General features: G+C 40.8%; 1 protein-coding gene and 1 non-coding gene across 2 annotated transcripts in view; both read right to left on the bottom strand.

Moving 5' to 3' along the window:
* Window positions 1–18875, bottom strand: part of iqsec2b (IQ motif and Sec7 domain ArfGEF 2b) — a 36349-nt gene that overhangs the window by 5623 nt on the left and 11851 nt on the right. The window contains exons 2-13 of the mRNA XM_088989788.1: window positions 12926–13226; window positions 10124–10441; window positions 7705–8768; window positions 7466–7627; window positions 7265–7387; window positions 7001–7167; window positions 6585–6724; window positions 5725–5850; window positions 3915–4014; window positions 3669–3830; window positions 2251–2445; window positions 1646–1695 (exon numbers count right to left, since the gene is read on the bottom strand). Coding sequence (XP_088845914.1) covers window positions 1646–1695; window positions 2251–2445; window positions 3669–3830; window positions 3915–4014; window positions 5725–5850; window positions 6585–6724; window positions 7001–7167; window positions 7265–7387; window positions 7466–7627; window positions 7705–8768; window positions 10124–10441; window positions 12926–13226 — 2908 coding nt within the window. The remainder of the gene's footprint in view (window positions 1–1645; window positions 1696–2250; window positions 2446–3668; window positions 3831–3914; window positions 4015–5724; window positions 5851–6584; window positions 6725–7000; window positions 7168–7264; window positions 7388–7465; window positions 7628–7704; window positions 8769–10123; window positions 10442–12925; window positions 13227–18875) is intronic.
* trnav-aac (transfer RNA valine (anticodon AAC)) lies at window positions 14692–14764 on the bottom strand. The gene has a single exon. It is a non-coding gene; the product is annotated as a tRNA-Val (tRNA).

Below are 18875 nucleotides of genomic sequence, written 5' to 3'. Positions count from 1 at the left end.
CAATGCATTCTGGGTTGTGTGTCGCAGCAAGACTACCAATTGTGGTAAAACTCATAAAGGTGTTAAATTGACACAAATTCCCAGCGGACAAATCAGCCCATTTCCAACAGAGCTTGTGCGCCATCTTGTGCATTTTCTGGGACGCTACATTGGAGTCCAGACGCCTCAAAATGATCCGGAAGGACTTCTTTAATCAATTGCAAACATTTATGCTTTCCTCTTCAGAACTATTTGAATTATAGTCATAACTGGATGAGTAACAGGAAAGCATCTTCTCCGAATCTGAACTCTCTGAAGCCATTGTTTTGATTCTGGAGCAAGGCAGTGTGTGACCAATAGTGACATCACGAACAAGGGGGCGGGACTTTCTGAATCTGTCCAGTTCCGAGCTACATTTTGTGGCAGTTTTGGGAGACTTTAAGCCATTTGTGTTGGTGTTTTGCATTTGACATATCAGCCTGCGTGTTTTGGCTATTTTAGATGCTATAAAACGTTTTTCTGATGTCAGTTAAAAAACAAAAAAGTGACGTCAGTTGTCCTTTAAATAAGCCTGACGAGTAAAAAAAATACAATGACGAGCATCGTAGACTTCAACTTGAATGGACCGAAGGATTCGCCTTTGTGGAGAGAAAAGGTTCTGCCATGATTCGAATTTGCAATGAAACAATACCTTCGATGTCAATGGTACTTTGACAAGCCCCATGATAACGTTAGCATCAATATACAGCAGAGAGACAGCAGAAAGCAAGCGTGCAAGCTAATGAGCAGTGTGGAGGCTAGCTAGCAGTAACTTCTGGTATGGACCCGGCCAGTTGACTTTCATTCAGATTGTTTGGCTGGATTTTTACCAATCATGAGGCACGGAAAACTATTCATATTAATGGAGAGTATTATCACAAAGTTATTTTAAATAACACATTCTGAAATTTTGTTGAAATCACATGCGTGTGTGTGTGTGTGTGTGTGTGTGTGTGTGTGTGTGTGTGTGTGTGTGTGTGTGTCTCGCACTGAAAAACATTTCTAAATATTTTAGATTTATGGCTCTCTCTCTGTCGCACGGCAACTTCACTCGGATATCATCAAGATGCAATTACATCAACGGCTATCACAAAGGTAAATAAAACGACTTTATTATCCAGTACAGTTTATTTCTTTAATTACAATACAATAGCACATTTATTATACATAAAATAAGGTATATTTTGTGTAGTTTTAAGGCTTATTTCAGAGAAAATTATGTTTTATGGAGATCTGGGAACGGATTATTCTCATTTTAATGGTTTCTTATGGGAAATAAATGTTTGGAAGATGAAGCTTTCGCTTTACACACACTTTCTGGGAACCAATTAAGTTTTTTAAGATGAGGTATCACTGTACTAACTTACAAATCGTACACTTGTTTTTAATGAAATTATTTTCTATTGAGAAAATCTGGTTTTGCGATGAAATTATATCAAAGACCATAATGAAAGACCTTTTTAAAAAAAATAAAATTGTCTGTTAAGTGCTTCAAACACTTAAGAATGAAAAAAAATGACTTTTATCAGTAGCTAAAATTGTAAAAATTAATTATTTCAGTCAGTTGACTAAAAATGGAGAAGTCTGCAATTGCATTTGAACTCTTCATACAGTCTTGGAGACTTACTTCCATAGTACTGTCCAGAGACCCAACACTGTTCCTTCGACCACGCTTCCCTGCACCCCACCAGGAAGAGTAAAGTTAGCATAGAGAAAGATTTCAAAGTTGCATCCATACTAAGAAAAAGCATGTTCTGATAGACCTTTTCATAGTGTTTTGTCAACAATAGGCGCCAGGATACAAACGTCCAGGTGGCAGACCACGAACCCTGACCTAAACTTAAAAAAACAACAAAAACGTGTGTTTGGCATAGGTTTATGTTGCCCCTCCAGATATACCCTGAAAGGTTTATTCCCCCTTGCCCCATTTTCCTTCCTCAACATCCAAATTAATTGTGGAAGGATGATCATAGGACTACCAACCACTACTCAAGCGACAGACTAGGAACTATAGAAATCTTTGACAGAGCCAGTTCACATCAACAAAATTGTTTTGATTGTCCCAAACTTCTAAGGATGGATGGAATCGCGCTCCGAGAACAAGGCCGTAAGTTTCCACCACCTGGAGTCTGCCTGATGTCACAGTGGAAAGGTCCATAGAACCAGACAATACAATCATATCTGAAGCGACCCATCCCCGTTGCAGCAAGGAATATCAAACTTTTTCCTTACCTGTCTCAGATAAATCCCTGAGAGATGAACTAAGGGCAGTGCGTTTGAGACCTTCGCCAATGGAGCAGTTGTCATCAAAACTTGTCCCTCCCAAAGTACCATTCACAATGTCGCTCTTCACACCAGCTCCACCTCCTACCACACCTCCAGTCAGCAAACTAGGCCTCATGACACCCTTCTGTTTCTCCAATTCCGCTGCAAATATAACCCAGAGGAATTAAAATGGGGCATCTGATGGTAACGGTTGACTTTTCATTCGCTTTGATGCAAATCGTTATACAGTATGCCCACACATTTAGTGTGACATTCAACACGTTGACACCATAGTGGTCATTTCTCAAAATCTGTCTGAGAATGACAGAGAATAAGAAGTTATCATATTTAAAGGTTTCATGATGTTATATGCTTAGTCAACATGTGTGACTCGAATACACAATTGAAGCACAGACAACTTGGGGTCAATCAGGTCAACAGACACAGTAAGTTAAACTGTCATCTTCATCTATGAGATCCAGCAATGGACAGAATTTAGGTCTTGGGATACTTCTTTATCACCAAAGCAATTAGCGACGTAAAACTCCTTCACGGGAAGAGCTCATTAGCCAGAATACAAATTTATTAGTTCGTGGAAGAGACGATGTTTTATTGTTTACAGCTGTTGGGGCTCAGAACGTTCCAAGGGCGTGGTATTCTAATAAAGAAAACTATGTTTTACTAATGTATCACTTAAATTTGCATATACTCTCAATAAATAGCTTGGCAGAGAGCTGCAGAATTCAGATGTCGGTCATGAATGGCTACGTCTCCTGCCGGCAGTAAAGACAATCTTTCTGGGTTCGAGTCTTTGTCCACAGTGTCCGATCGAACATCTCAGACAGACAATGAAACACTCCACCCCGAACCAAAATCAGACGTTTTAGCCGAGTAAGCTACAGCAACATTAGCTTCTGATAATGGGTATATACTTTGAATATTCGCCAAGATGTAAAGGTGAGCTGGTGGATCCGTTTGTGGTTAGATCCAATGAATTAATCTATAAAGTGTAATAGCACATTGATTAAACACTGCTTCCACAGGTGAAAGCAGAGTCAAACCTTAACTCATTCACTGCCAGACATGTGCAAAAATGTGTCAACTCTTGTGCCAGGGTGTTTGTCATTGTCACTCGAATTCCAGGACCCACAGAGCATTGAGTTTTAGGACTACATAAGCATTCAATACAGCGTAAGAAACCCTAGACTCTCTTCTTTCATCAGAAAAAAAGTGTTTTCTCCCCTCGCTCCTCGAGCTCCATTATGTGACGTCCCAAAGATTAAAAAAATCTTGTTGTTCTTACTTTGGATGCTAACACTGTTAGTGCGAGAAATGTTGCAAGAAGCACGTGTTTCAGAACAGTGACCAGTAGATGGAGCCCTTACATTCGACTCTGTATTTCTCCATCTCCTGCACTTCAGCAACACTCTCTCTGAGGTCACTCACAAAGCGAGTGCGGTCTTGCTGACTCGGGGCCATAAAAACAATGAGAACTTTTCGTTCCCCACCCAAGACTGCAGAGGTCAGGCGGATTCCATGAGGGTAATCTAAAAGCAGAACAACAATCAGAACCGATGTCATTAAATGACATTGAGAATTGAAAAGTGTAAAAAAGGAATCACTTTTCTTACATGAGTTCTGGAACATGTGCACTTGCATCTCAACCAGAGGGAACGATTGTCTAAAATTGTACGTCACTGACGTTTTCTTCTTCTGAAAGATTTTGGTTACCTGATGCAGAACACAAAGACAATAACTCAATGGCTGAATCTTTGATGAACGAAGCATTTCCGCAACTACTTCTGTTCTTTTGTTCCCTAATTGTTTGTACATTAAACACATACAGTGATACCTCGGTTTACGAACGCCTTGGCTTACGAACTTTTTAGTTTACGAACGTTACATTTCTGAAAAATTTACCTTTAACTTCGCATACAAACTTTTTTCGTACACGGAGCTGCCTCAATGAGTGATGTGTAGTTTGCGAACGAGCCCGTTCTTCTCACAACAAAATGGCAGCCGGCTTGTTTCGGTCCTCTATTTCCCGCCCCAAGTCTTCGGTTAAAGCCATGTGATTGGTCAAGAACGCAGCAGTGAGGGGGGTGGGGTTTACAGATAGAGAGAGAGTGAAGCCGTTCTCCAAAAATAAAATGGCTGCCGACTTTTTTTGTCCTCTATTCCCCGCCCCCAGTCTTCGGTTAAAGCCACGTGATTGGTCAAGAACGCAGCAGTGAGGGGGGGGTGGTTTAAACATTAAAGAGATAGGCAGACGACAGTGAGAGAGTTTCAACTTTGATAGTTCAAAGGCAGAGTGTCGACTGCAAGGTTAAAATATCCCATCAATCAGGCTCCACAAGCACAAGCCATCTGTCCACTTGATGCAAAAAGCTATCAACCCAGCTAAACAGAACACAATTGATGAGGAACTAGATAAAATTATCACAGAGAAAGCACGTAAAGTGACCTTGAGAGTTTTGAAAGGCGCTTATAAATGAAATGTATTATTATTATTATTATTATTATTACAATGGATTATTCCTCAAGATGGTGAAAGAAGATGGTTACGTTCCTCATCAAGCGTTTAATGCTGATGAAACCGGCCACTCCATTCCATCAAGCCACCAACAACCATCACAAAGGTAAATTAAATGACTTTATTATACAGTGCAGTTTATTTCTTTAATTATAGTAGCATAGCACATTTATTATCCATAAAATAAGGTATATTTTGTGTAGTTTTAAGGCTTAGAATATTAGAAAGTAGAAAATTATGATTTATGGGGACCTGAGAACGGATTATTCTCATTTTAATAGTTTCCTATGGGAATTATTTTTTTGAGATACACACTTTTCGCCTTACACACTCTGTCTGGGAACCAATTAAGTTTGTAAGCCAGGTATCACTGTACAATAATTTGTTTGATTCAGTAACTGCACAACAGAACAGTTTTAAACCAGTTTGGATGCAACAAAAGGAGCAAACAGGTTCACAAAAAGGTCACTGTCTAAAGCCACATTGACAGTCTCTAAGTTTCAAATGCGTGAGGCTTAAGTCATTAATTGTTGAGGCATTAAGTCATTAAGTGATGAGGCATCAGGTCATTAAAGGACAACCGACGCCCCCGGACAAGTATTTATTTTGTAAAATCACTTCAACTGACTTCTACTGAGCGTATTTTAGAAAGATTCCACCGCATAAAGCTATATTTTACGTTTTAAGACTCGTGCTGAATATTCAGGAAGTCTCTTTTTCGAGTCGGTGACGATTCCTGACGTGACGTCACATCTGGAACGCCGTGTGGCTCCGGCCTTTGGTGAATCAGATTTCAAAGAAATTAAACGATTATCTCAAGGCCCCACTGCATATTATTTTCTATGTATGGACACCTGTGAGTCTGAGAAAGATAAACTGTAAAGAAAGCACCAAAAAGGTCACCTTACCACCAAGAGGTCATTAAAGAGAAAGACCTCACGCTGATGTAAGCCTATTCTCTGAGGTCTGTTGGTATCGGGCACCTCGTACAGCTGGCAGCAACACACTAGCCTACGATGGGGTAGGGACAGCACCTAATAAGACAAATACAACAATTATATACAGTACACACAGACACACACACACACACACACACACACACACACACACACACACACACACACACACACACACACACACACACACACACACACACACACACACACATTCCTGTTTCAATCGTTTTGTGAGGTCCGGATAACTCCAGATAAGGAGTGAGGACCACCGTTGCTGATAAGTTTAGAGAAGAACCAGTGTTGCATTTGAACACTAAATGTCACCCCATTTCTCACTTAAAATTCTTTAAAAACAAAGAAATAAAAGGTGGACTTGAAACTGAAATAACAGCAGGAGTGAGGTTTCTGAATGGGTACATTCAAAGTCCTCACCCCTGTAGTGAATTTCGTTAAAATATCATTTGACTTTTTGTGGTATGAACTTTTTCCTTTCATTAACCACGCACACACACGTAAACACACACAGTGAGTAAAAAGGGTGTGTATCCAAGTGAAATGAAAATACACACAAAAAATTATTTGGGGGGAATTTGTGCGGACCTTTCTGAAAAATTAGCAGATGCATATATAAACCCTCTAGAAGCCTTTAGAATGAAAAACATGTGAGGACCGACCAAAAGGTCCTCACTTGTCAAAAATGTCCTCACTACATATGGTATAAAATATTAGTGGTCCTCACAAGATTGTCATACAAACACACACACACGCACACACACACAAATATACTGTATACATTGAAAAATGGTCCTTACAGGTTTCTTGCCCACAAGAACTCTTTCAACTGCTTGCACTTGAGACACATGGTCATCATTGGTCCGCAGCTCCCATTTCTGTATCCGCTGGTAGATCCCGACAAGAAGGTCCCTGGGAATATCTTGACCATTATCTACACCTTCGGTTAATAAAAGGGAGGGATTGCGTCACTAAATATCTGATTAGATTATGCGCGAGATGAAATATGACAAAGTCAATCAAAATGGTCAACAAAACTTTACTTTGAAACCAATCACTAGTATATAAGTGATACATGCAGACAACCTTCTAGGGATGACCTGTTGCGCTGGGTCATATTTGAAGAAAATGAAGGCTTTTGGGTACCCCTCACAGACCGTAAAATATGGTCATAGAAATGTGGAAATTGCGGATGGTTTGAATGGTCAAGAAGCACCTCTTAAATTCTTGATGAAGTCCTCCAGCTTCATCTTCCTCTCTGCTTTGACGTTAGGGCTGTACATGTCTGTGTTGAGAAGGATTATAGCGAAGGCCAAAATGAAGATGGTGTCAGGGTTCTGGAATTGCCGAACCAGGATGGGATTGCATACGCAGTATCTCTGACTGCATGGGAGACAAGAAACAGAGTGAGTGTAGTTTGATGGTTCCAAAGCTGCGCTCACCTCTGGTAAGCCTGAAATGTCCAACGGACATTACAAACCTAAAGGCTTCAATCAGCCGTTCGACTTTTTGCGCTTCTCCTTGAACTTTGATTTGAGCCTGGAACTTCCTCAGCGCGTCATCCAAGTCCATTCCGGAGAAGTCCATCTCGTCAACCACACAGCTGAAATTGACGCAATAGAGATGTTTTCATATTTGCATGTCTGGATCAAACAAAGTAGGGCTTCCTTTCTGTACCCACTCTAAAACATCTTTGTTAAATTGCTTCTGCCGGTTTCCCAGGAACTCTCCAATCATTTGCCTGCTCAGACCTTTCCTCTCGAGGATGAAACGAGCAATCCCAACCGGAGTGTCTGACACAAAGCCTCTCTCGATCAGGTACTGGATTCCTTTCTCTGGTTTCCTGTTTAAAAGAAACATCAGTCCATTTCAAAGACAACTGTACGAATGATCTGTTTCGTTGCAATCCAAACATCTTACTTGTTGAAGAGGTTGAGACCTATGCGGTACTGGCGTCTCTGGACAACATCGCTATTGAAGGGCGGAGAGTCCCAACTATTCCTGCTTTCTCTTTGATAAGTCTGTTTTCCCAGAGAAGACAGCGGTTCCTGAAGACTGTCCTGAGACGAGGAACCGGAGCTGCAGTTGACCGTCTCATTGGAGTTAGTGGTAGAGTTCAGAGAGTCGTTGTCTCCATCCGAGCAACACGGTTCCAACCCTCCGGAGGGCAGCGCCGTCGACGAGGAGGAGGACAGAGGGGTGGTGGGGGGCTGTTGGGGTGATGAAGATGACGAGGGCGTGTCAGGGTACTGATGGTGGTGGATGGGGTGGTGATGGTGATGGTGGTGGTGGTGGGGGAGCGAGGCTACTTGGTGAGGGATGTGTGTAGGCATGGCTCTGCCCGGCGCTCGGATCTGACCCTGGGCGGCCGTCGTGGAGGGCGAGCGAGCGCCTGTGTTGTGGGTGTGTTTGATCGTTCCCTGAGGTGAGCCACTTCCCACCCCAGGCTCCTGCTCATATACCAACTGTCTGGTGAGAGAGCCCCGGTCTGAACGGTCGCTCATGTCCACTGAACTGTCGCTTGGTGGCTCAATGGTGAGAAGAGGCAGGTGTGCGCCCCTCAGACGATAGTCCCGACACTCTGTGCACGGTGTACTGCGCCGACTGTTACTGCTGCCCCCACCTTCCGTGTCTCTACTGTCCTCACGCACCCCGACACCCCCACCGGGGCCCCAGTATTCTGTGTCTGTGCTACTGGGTGCCCGGTCAGGGGAGAGCGGGGAGGACGGTATGCCGTCGTCCATGTAAAGTGTGACGTCGCTGTACGAGGTGGCTGTACTGTCACCGTGCATGCTGAGTCCTCCTCTGACTCCTCTGGCTCTTTCGCCCAGGCTACGTCGGGAGGAGGGGTTGCTGCTGCTGCTCCACATACACTCCCCAAAATCTTCACTAAGACCGCCACCCTCTCTACTGCCCTCTTGGGAGTCATTGCGACTCGTACGGCACGTCAAGGCGTCGTCTATCGAGTCAGCTAGCGACTTAACCTAGACAAAACAGAAACAAAGGCAGCAGTCATTCATTCATCCCATTGTCACCAAACAGAATCAGTGAAGTCCAATTGCGGACCTCCAATTTCCTGATTAAACTACTGTACAATAGTTGATACTTTATCAAGATGGGGGAACTAACTAGCAGGTAAAGTGAATTGACTGTGAATGGTGCTTTCTAATGTCTTTGTAATTTATTTGTTTTGGTGTGCCTTGTTGACTATATGATATTTGCTCCATGTAAGGCTATTTGTGTACAGCAGTAGGTGTTTTAAAGTGCTCTAAAAACACAGCTAAGTTTAGTTGAGTTGACATGTCCTCAACCTTTTGTCCACTCCAGAATGGTTTATACAAGTCCACCTGATTACTTCTATTGTCCTGACCGATTATGGTCTATGACTGGCCTGGTTGTACTTCTATTGTCCTGACTGATTATGGTCGATGACTGGCCTGATTGCCCCATTCGCTCTGGTATAACCTCATCAGCATGATTATGTTACCACAGCATAGACCAGTGGTTTTTAACCTTGTTGGAGGTACGGAACCCCACCAGATGAGAATCCATGTTGTACATATTCACCCGACCACTTTCTTCTTTTGCCTGACATAGTATGGATATAATATAAAAACGACGTACGACAATGACAGTCGCACGTTGATTACTGCTAGCTACTGGCTAGCCTGTTCATTCGTTGTGAATGGGGCAAGCAGCAGCAGTCTAGCTTGCCCCTCTTCTTCTCTCTCTCTGTATTCATTTTTCCGATTTGGTACGCTTCTGACTCTATACTGCCCCCATGATTTCCTGTGGTATTTCTCTGTTTTGTCCGGAGCTTTACCGATTGCTAAACGGACATAACAACGGACGAAACGACCTCTGGGGCCAGACGAAATGTTCAGTTTCCGTAATTGATAGAAGTGTGTCGTCGGAGGCTCTGCCGAACCCCTGAGGTCGACTCACCGAACTCCACGGGTTCGATCGAACCCAAGTAAAGAACCAGTGGCATAGACCATAATCAGTCAGGACCATAGAGCTAATCAGTGCAGCCTCAGGGAATAGTCCTCTGCTCCCCCCAACCTGAGAGCAGGGACCAATCATAGCAGAGTCTGGCACCACCACGTCCGAACAGTAGGTAAATATATATATAGGGCCGAAACTACCAGCAAAAAGACTAGTTCGCCGACGAAGCCTCTTGGATAAGTAGCGAAACGTCCGACACCTTCAAAGAAGTACAGATGACGGCTGAAGAAACCTTTTCTTTGTCCAATTTGACAAAGAAATGAACTGTGCTGAACATATGAGAAGAAGCAGGTGACTTTAAAATCCGGACGATAGAAAAAAAAAAATGGGAGACCTGTTTGCAGAAGGAGTCCTCTAAGTGGGTGTAGGTTCCCGGGCGATCGGCGTCAGGGGAATGAGGAGGACCTATGGCCACACTGTGGGTGAAATTGGTTTGAGTCTGGGCCTGCTGCTGAGGTTGCCGCTCATCAAAAGAATACTGAAGCCTCATATTGGACAGGATGATGCGACGTGTCATTCGACTCTCTGAGGCAGAGCTTCGGAGGCGCTCAAAGTTCTTGTTCATGCGATACTGTCTGAAGGCCGTCTGAATGGTCCTAGCTGCCCTCCGGCTCACAAATGAGCCCCCGTATTTCCTTTCCAGCATTTCCACCTGCGGGACATTGGGGAGAGATTATTAGAGCATGCATATCGGCACTTTACGTAGCTTTTTACTTGTCCAGTGTGCCCCCATTAGGAGACCTCTACCCAAAATATTTTCTCTGTGATATCCTTCCCCAAGCATTTTCTTCAGGTACAGTGAGACCTCAACTTACAAACACCTTATCTTACAAACTTTTCGTCTTAAGAACCTCTAATTTATGAAAATTAAACCTTATAATAAGCACTATTTTCATAATACACACTCACCACGGCTAGCGGAGTGATCTTCGGCGGAAGCACACGACCGAACAGCGCTCCAGCCGGCGCTACTTTGCACACCCCCTCTCATTGAATGCACACGTCGATCGTCTACTTGGAGCTTTTTGCTGATAATTTTACTATGATGGGACCGAAAAAAAACCCCACAATGCAGTGTATTTCTTTCAGTACAATACAATAGCACATTTATTATACATAGAATAAGGTATGTTGTGTGTAGTTTTAAGGCTTATTTAGTTAAAAACTATATTTTATGAAAACCTGGGAACGGATTATTCCTATTTTAATGGTTTCCTATGGGAATTTTATTTTTGAGATACACACTTTTCGCTTTGTCTGGGAACCAATTAAGTTCGTAAGTTGAGGTCTCGCTGTATCATACAGTATATCGATGAAAAGGTTTCTTCAGCCATCATCTGTACTTTTTTGAAGGTGTGGGACGTTTTGGTCCTCATTCGAAGAGCTTCGTCAGCAAACTAAAGTTGTGCTGGTAACTCTGGCCCCCATATATATCCCTAATGCACAGAGGTAGCAGTGCCAGACCTCTGCACTGATGGGTCCCTGCTCTAAGGTTGAAGGAGCGGTCCATTCGGGATATATTTAGGGCCAGAGTTACCAGCACAACTTTACTTCGCTGACAAAGCTCTTCGGATGAGGAGCGAAATGTCTGACACCGTCAAAGAAGTACACATGGCGGCTGAAGAAACCTTTTCATCGATGGACCATTCCTGTACGACTGAGAGCCTACACAGACATATTATACAGTGTAATGTCCCATGTGACTCAATAGAAATGCATTTGTATAATAAAATGTCGTCGCACAAAATTGCTATTTCCAAATTGGTCCGTGGGCCAAAAGGAACTAACGTGTGGGCTAAAAGAATTTTATGGCCATAGGGGAGTAAGAGCTCAAACACTGAATATTGCAGGCTGGCACAGCGGGAATTTAATAGAACAAACAGATTACTCACTCCCATCCTGCTTTGAACTATTATTGGTTTTTCAATGTACAATATTGTAATGAGAATTTTATAATAATAATTATTATAATCATCCATTTCATGTCTAAGCGCCTTTCAAAACTTTTAAGGTTACTATACAGTCACAGGATGGGGTTTTCTGCGGGTGAGAAGCGGCAGCCACATGCGCCAGCGTTCACTCAACCCGGAAGTAACTCAAATAGATAGAAAGCTAGCCAGCTAGCTAACAGATAGCTTAATAGATAGCCAGCTGGACAGTTAGCTAAATAGCTGGATAGCCATATAGCTAATAAATAGCCAGCTACATAGCTAGATAGCTAGACAGATAGCCAATACATAACAAATCGATAGCCAGCTAGGCGGTTAGCTAATTAGCTAGATAGCCAAATAGCTATTAAATAGCCAGTTACATAGCTACATGTGCTAATAGATAGCAAATGGATAGCAAATAGATAGCCAGATAGGTAGCAAATAGATAGCCAGCCAGGTAGCTAGCTAATAGATAGCAAATAGATACAACTCCAGCCACGCGGCGCAATCCGATTGGCCTTTCTTAGTCCCGGAAAGACACCAAAGTCCTTTTACAGGATTGACATATGAGAAAAACTTTATGGATATTAAACTCTCAGCGACTTACTCAAATAGATTTGTAAGACAACAAAAACAAGATGAAAGTACAACGTGGCTTCTCATATAATATTAGCCTGGATTATTTGACTTGAGGTGGTGGATGAAAAGGTTTTTTCAGCCGTCATCTGATTGCCCCATTTGCTCTAGTATCATCTCATCAGCATAACTAAGCCTATGTTGCCTACGAAGTCTGTTGTACTCATACTCAGGCAGCACAATAGAAGTCTACGACTGGCCTGATTGTCCCATTTGCTCTGGTATCATGGGGCAATCAGGCCAGTCGTAGACCTCATACTCAGGCAGGACAATAGAAGTAATCAGTGGAGCCGCAGGCAGTAGTCCTCTGCTCCTCCAACCTGAGAGCAGGGACCAATCATAGCAGAGTCTGGCACCGCCACGTCTGGACAGTCGGGAAGTATAAAGGGCCAAAACTACCAGCAAGACTTTAGTTCGCTGAATAAGCATCTTGGATAAGAAGCGAAACATCCGACACTTTCAAATAAGTACAGATGACGGCTGAAGAAACCTTTTCATCGATGGACCACTCCTGTACGACTGAGAGCTTACACAGACGACTTGAGGTGATGGATTGCTGTCTTTGTTACCTTCTTATCCTGGAGATCAGTTGAAAGTTCATAACTGTCTGAAAGAGCCTTGCATCTCTTGTTTTCCTCCTCTTCCTGCTTACGGAGTGCTAAACTAGCTGGTTGGTGACGTGTTCGTAGCACCCAGGCCAAGCTGGCAGAATTGGAGGCTGCCACGCATGAGGGGTCTCTGGAACTCGGAGCGGTCACACTGCTCTTGCCGTCACCGTAGTGTTCGGAGCCTCGCAGGTAAGGCGTCTTGCTGAAAGTGCTGTCCTTATTTGTCCCCGTTTCCACAGGACAATGCGACTCCACATCCGCACTAGAGAAGAAATAGCTTTTTAGAATGACTGAATAAGAGTGCATTCGAGAGAACAAATCATTCCTTTGGAGGATTTTTTTAGATAGAAACGAACACGAAAACTCAGGGTGGAACTAACCTTGTTCTGATGGATCTCATGTGGAACCTTAAAGGACAACCGGCAGCATTTTTTTGTTTCCTAACTGGCATCAGAAAAACCGTTTTATAGCATTTAAAATACCCAAAACACGCAGGCTGATATTTCTAGTCAACACAAAATAAAAATGACTTAAAGTGTCTCAAAACTGCCACAAAATGAGCTAAAAACTGGGTAGATTCAGAAAGTCCCGCCCCCTTGTTCGTGACGTCACGCCAGGATACTCCTTCACAAACTCCCTTGCTCCAGAATCAAAACAATAGCTTCAGATTCGGAGAAGATGCTTTCTTGTTACTCATCCAGTTATTAATATGATTCAAATAGTTCTGAAGAGATAGTCATATAGATAGCCAATAGCTAGCTAGATAGTTAATATATAGCCAGCGAGATAGCCAGCTGGAAAGCTATTAGATAGCAAATGGCTAGCTAGCGAGATAGCCAGATAACGAGCTAGCTAGATAGCCAGATACATAAAAAGAAGTGAAATGAGGAAAAAAAGAAATAACAATGGAGTCATTGGCGTGCTAAAAAAGCTTGTACGTTACGCATCAAAATAGACCCCCAAAAAGCAGGTAGGAGGGAGGAGCAGGGTGTATTTGACAAATTGTATTAAAATAAAGTCAGCAGGAACAAAATCAAAAACTTAAAAGTCATTTGAAGAGAAAAGTCCAAAATATCAAACAAAACCATGAGTAAAAAAAAAAAAAGACAAGATGACACAAACCTGATAAGGTGAAACAAATAATGACTCGACACTGAATGTTCGTGCCGGGAGTCCTTTTAACTGCCACTGATTAAAACGACCAACACCTGTGCAGCTGCAGGTGGTGCCCGACAGTGCCACCTGTTGGTTGCAAACCAAAACGTGACAAAAGAGTTGTTTTGTGCTTTTGTAATAATAATAATAATACATTTTATTTACATGAAATTATGATGAAATTATTTTCAAAACTCTCAAGGTCACTTTACAGTCACAGAATTAGTTTTTCTGCGGGTGAGCAGCGGCAGCCACATGGCCAGCATTCACTCAACCAGGAAGTAACTCAAATAGATAGAAAGCTAGCTAGCTAGCCAACAGATACCTAGCTAGATACCTAATAGACAGCTAGCTAGCTAGCAAAATAGCTAATAGATAGCAATTAGCTAGCAAATGCTATTTTCTCCACCGTTAAAATGTATTGAAACACTGGCAAATTTCACAAAATATACAAGTAGGTTGCCCATAGCATTACACATTATGACAAATGGCAAAGAGGACAACTCTAATCACGACTAAATAAAATATTAACAAGAACGTTTATTAGTATTTTGGGAAATAAATGGAAAAGATGTTTCCGCCCGGTCTCGAACCGGGGACCTTTCGCGTGTTAGGCGAACGTGATAACCACTACACTACGGAAACGCTGATGTATTACGGTGTAATATATTACATATACTGTGCGCCAATTCAAATCAATGTCAGTACTAGTTGTTTTAAGTTGATCCTGTCTACTTGATATCTAATTTAAAACGTATTTTCTTACAGTGTTTTTTAGGGGTTCAATTACCTGACGTGTTTCGGTGTATACTTCCGCTTTCGTCAGTGTCACGGAGCATCACAACATCCGTGACACTCTGACGAGGGCGGAAGTATACGCCGAAACATGTCAGGTAATTGTACATCTAAAAAATACTGTCCGTAAGAAAAGAATCTGTTTTAAATTAAATGTCAGTATTATTGCAGTCTTGAAACGTGTTTTTCCTTCTAGCCATCCATTTTCAAATTGGTATGTCCTCACGAAGATCACAGGACTTTTATTTGTACTACTTTTTAAATAAAGGTTTTTTTTTCAGCAAAAATAGAAACATTTCACGATAGAAACAATTATCTTCATGATTAACGTCGGAAAAAAAATCAGCAACATTATCCATATTGCGTAGTTAAAGGCAACGTTTATTTTAAATCAGTTTTTTATCACATTTCACCTCCTCCCTTATTGATGACGTCACCAAGACAATTCTGCGTATTTCAGGACAAATTCAATGAAGAATAACGCCCAAAAGCCAATACACGATACCGATATAACGAGACTTTACTGTATTTTAATCTACTTTTCTTTCTGTCTCTTTTTTACGTCCATAAAAAAGTCAATTATGTTATATTTGATATATTATATGAATAGACAAAGATTACAAAATGGTATACTGGACCATACAATGTACTTATGCATGTATTTATGTATGTATTTATTTATGTGTTTATTTATATATATTTATGTATTTATATATGTATTTATGGATGAATTTATACATGTATTTATTTATGTATTTATTCAAGTCTTTATGTATTATTTTTGTTTATGTATAAATGTATTTAAGTTTTTTTGTTTGTTTATATATATTTATGTATTTATTGATGTATTTGTTTGTTTATATATATTTATGCATTTATTTACGTATTTATATATGTGTTTATTTATGTATTTATATATGTATTTAAGTGTTTGTTTATATATATTAATGTATTTATGTATGTATTTGTTTGTTTATGTATTTATTTGTTTATATAGATATCTGTATTTATTTATGTATTTGTTTATATATATTTATGTATTTATATATGTATGTATTTATATATGAATTTATTTATGTATTGATATATGTATTTATTTAAGTGTTTGTTTATGTATTTATTTGTTTATATATATTCATGTATTTATTTATGTCTTTATATATGTATGTATTTGTTTGTGTGTATATATATGTATTTATATATGTACTTATTTATTGTTTATTCATATATATTTATGTCTTTATAGGTTTGTTTATTCATTCTAATAATGAAAGAACTTCCGGGCTGAGTGAACGCTGGCGCATGTGGCTGCCGCTGCTCACCCGCAGAAAAAATATCCTGTGACTGTAAAGTGTCCTTGAGAGTTTTGAAAGGCACTTAGAAATAAAATATATTATTATTATTATACTAATGATATTAAGCTTATTTGATAGACAATTATGCCATATTGTTTGTTTCCTAGTCAATAAGGTGTTCTCCCCATTTCCTCTTTTTTTGTATTTATATTTCCTCCTCCTTGGTTCCTCAAATAGATAAAAAAAACTCAGTCGAGTAGATGTTACTCGGTTACTGTTGGACCTTTTGTGGGTGGTGAGGCAGTTGTTCAGATGAAAATGTTGTTGCTATGGCAATGTATTGACCGTTATCACTATTGAAGTGGGTGTTGAAAGATGCTATACAGATTGTGAATGGCAGTCGAAAGACTTAAAATGCCGCATAGTTACCTCTGTTCAAATGTATTGAACAATGAAATAGTGAAGCAAATTTCTTATTTTGGGATGTTTTTATGTCTTACGTGTGAAATGGAAAAATTAAGCATTGGGCAGATGGTATTTTCATTCGGTTGAGTCACATGAACCTTGCGAGCAACAGGCCTGCTTGTCGAAAACATGTTTCTGAATTGAACACAGGCTAGTGTTAAGCCAAAGAGGACACAAAAGAAAATTACAGTCGAGAAGAAGAGCATCGAAAAACACAAACTTAATTGGTTCCCAGAAAGTGTGTGTAAGTTCGTCTATCATAACATTTATTTTTGTGTATGGCGAAAAGTGTGTATCCCAAAAAATAATTTCCCATAGAAAACCATTAAAAGGAGAATAATCCGTTCCCAGGTCCCCATAAAAAAAATACTTTTCTACGAAATAAGCCTTAAAACAACACAAAATATACCTTATTTTATGTATAATAAATATGCTATTGTATTGTAATAAAAGAAAATAAACTACTGTATAATGAAGTCGTTTTATTTACCTTTGTGATTGTACGTAGTTGTCAATGGATGACGAACCTCCAGGTTGCCTCTTGATGATGTCCGAGGGAAGTTGCCGTGCTTTCTCGGCAATAATACCCTCAATCACACTGTCACCTGCTAGCTGCTTTCCATTAATCCAAATCAACAGACATTTTTTCAACCTCTGCTATTGCCTGAGACCGTTGCTTACACAGAGACACCATGAACAGCTTCCTTGTTTTTAAGGATGGTAGCAATGGTCGATTTAGCGTAATGGTACTGGGATGCAACGGTCGCAGGCAATAGAAGAGGTTGAAAAACTGTAAAATATAAAGCTATATGCGGTGGAATATTTGGAAGTCATTTGAAGCCATTTTACAAATTATGGACACAACTTGTCCGGAGACGTCGGTTCTCCATTATTTCTCAATAATTATCATATGTGACCTTTATGTAAAAGTAGGGAAACAAGAGCTGATGATAAATAATTCTTACCATGTCGAGATGAGACATCACACGTTCTCCCGCAGACTGCTGTCGCGTGATATTAAACACACCTTCCCTGCTTTCTTTTAGTCATTTGCTCACCTTGCAAAGCTGCACAAGCCACATTCTTGAAGTTTTTTTTGAAGGCCAATAACTATCCACGTCTCCACCCTCCCTGTAATTACATAACTGACGCAGGTAAGGATATCAAGAGGGAAATAAACCACACCGGCACCACTGTGGGTGTGGTGAGTAAAGGTAAATTTGTTGTTTGGTGAATTTGAAACCGTGCTGTGTTCCTATTCAAGGTCTCAAACAAAGTACATGGTGACCCAAAAAGATGCGTACCCATGAAAATTTCTATTATGGCTTTGATTAAAAAGCTATTTATTTCAAATTACAACCACACATTATTCAGTTTATGGAAGACCGTTCGCCAGAGTTTCAGCTATTTCTGTCAATTTTTAGTCAATTTATGGCTTTCCCAAGATGTGTGCCAAATGTCCACCATTTTGTTGCAAGCTAACCTGTACTCGTCTGACAAAGTGGACGCACATTCCCAGCAGACCAATCAGCCCATTTCCAATGGAGCTTGGGCGCCATCTTGTGCATTTTCTGGGACGCCACATTGGAGTCGAGACGGCTCGAATTGATACGGATGGACTTCTTTAATGGATTGCAAACATTTATGCTTTCCTCTTCAGAACTATTTGAATCACATTCATAACTGGATGAGTAACAAGAAAGCATCTTCTCCGAATCTGAATTCTCTGAAGCCATTGTTTTGATTCTGGAGCAAGGCAGTGTGTGACCAATAGTGACATCACGAACAAGGGGGCGGGACTTTCTGAATCTGCCCAGTTCCGAGCTCATTTTGTGGCAGTTTTGGGACACTAACTCATTTTTATTGGTGTTTTGCATTTGACTAAAAATATCAGCCTGAGTGTTTTGGGTATTTTAGATGCTATAAAACGTTTTTCTGATGTCAGTTAGGAAACAAAAAAAAAAAAAAAATGGTGTCGGTTGTCCTTGAAGGAAAATGGACCTGTGTTACCTGTTGAGCTGTTGAGTCAAAAGACAAAGAAATGGAGGGGGAGCACACACTTTTATTTTGTTCTTAATTAAATAAAACGTTTTGAGAAACAGAGTACAGTGACAGATGTGGGAACCGACAGCATATTGAACAAATTGCAGATATTTTAATGAGATGTATTGGGGGCATGACATCACTGGCAAGGGCTCACT

The sequence above is a fragment of the Hippocampus bargibanti genome, linkage group LG01 (genome assembly GCF_051943395.1).
Source record: "Hippocampus bargibanti isolate YZ-2025 linkage group LG01, ASM5194339v1, whole genome shotgun sequence".
Lineage (NCBI taxonomy): Eukaryota > Metazoa > Chordata > Actinopteri > Syngnathiformes > Syngnathidae > Hippocampus > Hippocampus bargibanti.
This window is presented reverse-complemented; position numbering and strand designations above follow the sequence as displayed.